The following is a 6,216-nucleotide window of genomic DNA, read 5'->3' as shown; positions in this document are numbered from 1 at the left end:
GTTGTCCGTCACAGTGCACACAATTTAGTTTTGAATTTTAAACTCCTTACACACATCTGCCAGCACATCGTATGTGTGTGCTCCTCGGACACGGCGGCACACAAGGACTGCTGACCTTCTCTGTGATATATCATTTTTGTCCAGCCAATGAATGGTAATGCCCATAAATCCTTTGTTGACAGCTGACCAACAATCTGCTGTTGTGCAAACATGGTCAATATCAGCAAGTTCAGCTTTCAGGTTACTGATAACCTCACTGAATTCTTTATGGAACAGTCCCTGAACCTGAAGGCACACGGCTGCCTGGTTCACTAGTCTGATGAAGGAGGAGCCACTTTACTCAGAGGCTGTGAATCTCCAACAATGTAGTCAATTACGAGTTTGTCTACCTGTTGCTGGGAACTCGTACCCCTGAAGGTTTGGGTCATTGGGCTGTTGGCAGGGGTCTTGGTCTTTTTTTGACTTTCAATGACTTGGAGCTAACTTCTGAGGCTAGCTGGATGCTTCAGCTCCACAGGCCGGTTTAACTTAGATGAGGCTGACGTCCGGATTTGCTTTTTCAGCGCAGGACACAATTTGCACAGAAAGGTGAGATTGTTACTGTCTGGATCTTTATCAGACAGTTTGTAAAAATCCCGCAAATAATAATAAGGTGCATCGGATGTAGTCGCTGAGTCTGCGTCTCTGCTTTCACTTGACATGTGTATATGAGGCCGAGAGCTGTTGTCTTGGAATCCGTTGCTTGTTTGGACGACGTGTGTGTGCGATGAATCCTGGGTAACGAAGTGCGGAGTCGAGTTAGTCGGTTTAGGTTCGGCTACATCGCGGAAATGTTCCGGGCACTGAGCAGCGACATGATGCAAGAGTTCGATTTACACAGCGTCTCTCCTCAGGAGGAGGAAACACTCCGTCACGTTTCAGCTGGAGCTCAGATCACAACACTGACACACACACACTCATACACACAGACACACACACACACACACACACACTCATACACACAGACACACACACACACACACACACACACACACACACTCATACACACCACACACACACTCATACACACAGACACACTCATACACACACACACACACACACTCATACACACACACACACACACACTCATACACACAGACACACACACACTCATACACACAGACACACTCATACACACAGACACACTCATACACACAGACACACTCATACACACAGACACACACACACACACTCATACACACAGACACACTCATACACACACACTCATACTCATACTCATACACACAGACACACACACAGACACACACACACTCATACACACAGACACACTCATACACACAGACACACTCATACACACAGACACACACACACACACTCATACACACAGACACACTCATACACACACACTCATACACACAGACACACAGACACACACACACTCATACACACACACTCATACACACAGACACACACTCATACACACAGACACACTCACACACACACACACTCATACACACACACACTCATACACACACACACACACACTCATACTCATACACACAGACACACTCATACACACAGACACACTCACACACTCATACACACAGACACACTCACACACTCATACACACAGACACACACACACACTCATACACACAGACACACACACACTCATACACACACACACACAAACACTCATACACACAGACACACACTCATACACACAGACACACTCACACACACACTCACTCATACACACACACACTCATACACACACTCAGACACACACTCATACACACTCACACACACAGACACAGACACACACACACTCATACACACAGACACACACACACTCATACACACACACACTCATACACACAGACACACTCATACACACAGACACACACACACTCATACACACAGACACATACACACTCATACACACAGACACACACACACTCATACACACAGACACATACACACTCATACACACAGACACACACACACTCATACACACAGACACACACACACTCATACACACAGACACACACACACTCATACACACAGACACACACACACTCATACACACAGACACACACACACTCATACACACAGACACACACACACTCATACACACAGACACACACACACTCATACACACAGACACACACACACTCATACACACAGACACATACACACTCATACACACAGACACACTCATACACACACACACACACACACTCATACACACAGACACATACACACTCATACACACAGACACACACACACTCATACACACAGACACACACACACTCACATACATTACTGATTAAATCTGATCATTTGATTTTTTCTTTCCAGAGTTGCCACCAACCTGGTCAGACGACTGTGTGACAGAGGTAACACGCACTTCTTATGCAGACTCACTGTGACTGCTTTTATTCCACACAACTGTATTTTTGTATATAAATATACATTTCTTGTAAAATTCTTTACATTAACATTAAAATTCTTCATGTTATTTTCAGGAAATCCTCCAGACGCTCTGATCTTAGAATCTCCGTTCACCAACATCAGAGAGGAGGCCAAGAGCCACCCGTTCTCCATGGTAACACACACACACACACACACACACACACACACACACACACACACACACACACACACACACACACACACACACACACATACAACATGCAACACACACATGCAACTAGGGCTGGGGCCTACTCGTCGTATTGAAGGTGGCTGCGCACAAAGCGTGGACCATGATCTTCTAGCATTGGTCTCCAGTCGTGGGTCGGACCCGGACGCTGTCATCAGACGCATCAGATGTGACCGAGCGTTTCTATTCGAACCTGCGCAGCCTTGTCTGTCTTCACGGTGGTGAATCCTGGCAGCGCACGATAACAAATAATCAACAGGTGCAGCCCTACATGCAACACACTACACACGCAACGCAACACACACACTACACACACACTACACACACGCAACACACTACACACGCAACACACACACGCAACACACTACACACGCAACACACACGCTACACACGCAACACACACACTACACACGCATGTTTGTACTTCTATCTTAGTGAGGACACTCATTGGCATAATGATCCCCTATCTAAACCGGATTCTAACCAGGTCTAACCACACCAGGTCTAACCACACCAGGTCTAACCACACCAGGTCTAACCACACCAGGTCTAAACCCTCAAACAGTCCATTAAAGATCAGAAAGTGAGGACCGGCCAAAATGTCCTCACAAAGACATTTGTACAAGAGCACACACACACAACAGGTGTGTATTTGACGTGTGTGTTTCTCAGGTGTACAGATACCTGCCTGGATTTGATTGGTTCTTCCTGGACACCATCACAGTGAATAACATCCACTTCGCCAGCGATGAAAAGTACGTGACCTTTGACCTCTGAGCTTTAGTTCACTGCAACTTATTCAGAAAAACCTTCAGACTCAGGAACAATTTAAAAGTTGAATCTTTCAGGAGAAACTTTCTTTATGAACTTCAGGATCTTTAGTTTCCGCTCTGGAACGTTTGGTTCATTTTGTGACGCTGGACGCGTTGAACCCGATGAGACATCAGAGCGTTTGACCTTTGACCCGAAGCTTCTCTTCACAGCATCAAGATAAAAACACAAAGTTTTACTTTGTAAGAATTAACAAAACCTGGAGTCTTCTCAGAGCGGCCTCTGGTGGTCATCAGAGGAACTTTAACGTCTATAAATTCCACAGCTTGTAGTCGCAGTGCCCCCAGTGTTTGTCAGTGTTACTACAGCCTGAATGTGTGTGTCCGCAGTGTGAATCACATTTCCTGTCCAGTGTTGATCCTCCACGCTGAGGACGACTCTGTGGTCCCCTTCCATCTCGGCAAAAAGGTACAAATACAATTTAATAATCACATTAAAGAGTCAATTCATTTATGATTTATAGATCGTTCAGTTCTACTCTCTTCTTCTTCTTCTTCTTCTTCTTCTTCTTCTTCTTCTTCTTCTTCTTCTTCCTGCAGCTGTACAACATGGCGTCTCAGTCTAAAAGTCTCAGAGGACACAAAGTTCACTTTGTTCCGTTTCCGTCGTCTCTGAAATATAAACACAAGTTTATCTACAGGAGCCCAGAGCTGCCACACATCCTGAGGTACAACACCACACAAAACTCTACACAACACAATCGCAGCAGTCTGACTTCATAGGACATCCTCTGATTTGTGGTTGTTTGTAGTTCGGAGCCTCACTCTCTGTCTTGGTTTCCAGTGATTTCCTGGGACCAGCTGGTTCGTGGCCCAGTGAGAAGACGACGGACGATTCAGCCTGAATCTCTTCTTCTCTTCTTCTTCTTTCTTCTCTCTCTCCTTCTCACATCAGTTTGTTGTGAACTGAACAAACACACGATTCCTTTCTCTGTGATCATTCCTCACGCACCAACATGGAGTCACGGTGATTCCACCACGTCAGCGAGGAAACATCTGCTTTTATCTTTTTAATATTTCATCATCGTAGCCTGAAACAAGACGGAGCTCGATTCTTTACGATCTGTGGGATTTATTTTGTTTTCTCTTAGTTAGTTTCTGTTTTTACTTTTCAACATCTGACCACGTCTTATTCTCCCGTCAGGTTTGTTTTTAACAATCTCTTCTCAGCCTGTTATGACTTGAATTATCGATTAAATATTTCTTGTTATGTCGCTGTCTGGTTTTATTTGTGGTTTTGTCTGAAACAAGAACATAAACATTCTGAGAAACAGAACTTAATGAAAACTGCGTCGGATTCGTGTTAAGCAAACACTGATTCTGAATGAACACCATTACCCATAAGACACCTGTGAGGCATTTAGTTCCTGTAGTTTCCAGTTGACTTGTATCATCAAAGTTTGAATTTCAACCATTTTTATGAAAACTATACTAGATCATGAAAATCTGAGTTTGTTCTAATTCACTTTAAAACAACTGAACTGAACTCAGCTGTAATCTGACATGAAGTCAGAGGAAGGAAACTAAGTTTAACATCTGAGAATTAAAATCCTTCTGACCTGAAATTGAACTTTAAATCTGACGTTAGTTACTAGTTAGTTGCTGTTGGTGGCGCTAGATAAAAAGTCAAGATTAAGATTCATGTTCAGAATAAACAAGCGTCTGAACAAAATCTAACTATTTCACCTCCTGCTGCTTCTGGACGTTTTTAGGTCTATTCAGTTTTCTTGAACAAATTTTTCTTTATTTAAAAACAAAGACAAAGACAGTTGATTAAATAAACTTTATTTAAAGGTCAGAAGTTGAAGTTGTGAAGGACGAGACTTGAGGATATAAAAGTTGAATTCACCCACCAGAGCTTTTAAAGACAAACGTTCAGAAACAGAGTCACAGTTTCTCTCGTCTGAAGTTATTTTGACTTTTGGCACAAAAACATTCAAACATTAAAAATCCTCCGAACAAACGAGTCACGAGAAAATAACAAAGCGTTAAAAACCCAGAGTCTGAACCTGAAGTGAAACCGGAGCGATCACGTGTCGGAGTGTTTCCACGAGGTCAGAAAACGAGGCTGGATCCACCTGAACAGGACCGCAGCGTGTGATTGACGGTCAGAGCGGTCACATGACCCAGGTGCAGGAGTGAGGCCCGACAGCTGCAGGTGGAGAGCAGGTACCACTGACTCCGCCCACTGTCAGCTGAGAGCAGCGCTTCACCACCTGCAGGTGTCAGGCTTCACGGAGGTCAGAGGTCAGAGCGAGGATCATAGCCATCCTCAACATTCAGAATCCTTTCAACATAAAAGCCTTCAGTGTCCCTTCAGGGTCTCGATGTAGTGGAACGTCGCTCCGAGAGCCCAACTGGTCTCCACCTGCTTGATGGTCCTCGCCAGCTGCAACACAGGTGTGACATCATCAGTGACATCACAGACATCCGAGTCAGAGTTTGACGAGGTGACGTGACATCATCGTCATCATCACAGTTAAAAACATCTTCAAATGAATTGTGGGCTCTGATTGGCTCAAAGTGTCGTCACCTTCAAGTGTTTGTGTGGAGGAAAGCCGAGCTCCTGCAGCAGGACGGACACGTAGACCAGGTCCAGGCAGAGGAACGGACCTCGGATGGACGGACTCTCCGCCGCACACTGGGACACGTCATGTGATCAATTCAATCAAACACATTCAGCTAAATGTACAAACTGAACATCGGCAAAGAAACGATCAT

At 44.6% G+C, this 6,216-nt stretch overlaps 2 protein-coding genes and 1 long non-coding RNA gene across 6 annotated transcripts in view; 1 reads left to right on the top strand and 2 right to left on the bottom strand.

Annotated features, from left to right (window-relative positions):
• Nucleotides 1–4,704, top strand: part of LOC117775185 (lysophosphatidylserine lipase ABHD12-like) — an 18,825-nt gene extending 14,121 nt beyond the window's left edge. Inside the window, exons 9-15 of one of the 2 annotated variants that reach the window (XM_034608106.1) lie at nt 2,362–2,399; nt 2,529–2,628; nt 3,003–3,019; nt 3,306–3,420; nt 3,826–3,904; nt 4,036–4,163; nt 4,280–4,704. In XM_034608106.1, the coding sequence (XP_034463997.1) occupies nt 2,362–2,399; nt 2,529–2,628; nt 3,003–3,019; nt 3,306–3,420; nt 3,826–3,904; nt 4,036–4,163; nt 4,280–4,340 (538 nt within the window). In that variant the 3' untranslated portion in view covers nt 4,341–4,704. The remainder of the gene's footprint in view (nt 1–2,361; nt 2,400–2,528; nt 2,629–3,002; nt 3,020–3,305; nt 3,421–3,825; nt 3,905–4,035; nt 4,164–4,279) is intronic. The other variant, XM_034608107.1, reaches the window with a different exon arrangement.
• entpd6 (ectonucleoside triphosphate diphosphohydrolase 6) overlaps nt 1–6,216 on the bottom strand; it is a 49,244-nt gene that overhangs the window by 29,115 nt on the left and 13,913 nt on the right. For 2 of the 3 annotated variants that reach the window (XM_034608102.1, XM_034608103.1), the window contains exons 14-16: nt 6,029–6,136; nt 5,805–5,884; nt 5,604–5,747 (exon numbers count right to left, since the gene is read on the bottom strand). The exons of the other annotated variant lie outside the window; for it this stretch is intronic. In XM_034608102.1, coding sequence (XP_034463993.1) covers nt 5,721–5,747; nt 5,805–5,884; nt 6,029–6,136 — 215 coding nt within the window. In that variant the 3' untranslated portion in view covers nt 5,604–5,720. Of the gene's footprint in view, nt 1–5,603; nt 5,748–5,804; nt 5,885–6,028; nt 6,137–6,216 lie in introns of those variants that run through there. 3 annotated transcript variants of the gene reach the window in all.
• Nucleotides 5,222–5,600, bottom strand: LOC117775191. Its single transcript, XR_004616211.1, has 2 exons — nt 5,478–5,600; nt 5,222–5,447 (listed from the first exon to the last, which is right to left on the bottom strand). It is a non-coding gene; the product is annotated as an uncharacterized LOC117775191 (long non-coding RNA).

The sequence above is a fragment of the Hippoglossus hippoglossus genome, chromosome 15, assembly GCF_009819705.1.
Source record: "Hippoglossus hippoglossus isolate fHipHip1 chromosome 15, fHipHip1.pri, whole genome shotgun sequence".
Classification (NCBI taxonomy): domain Eukaryota; kingdom Metazoa; phylum Chordata; class Actinopteri; order Pleuronectiformes; family Pleuronectidae; genus Hippoglossus; species Hippoglossus hippoglossus.
Note: the sequence above shows the minus strand (reverse complement) of the source record. Positions and strands in the feature narration are given on the sequence as shown.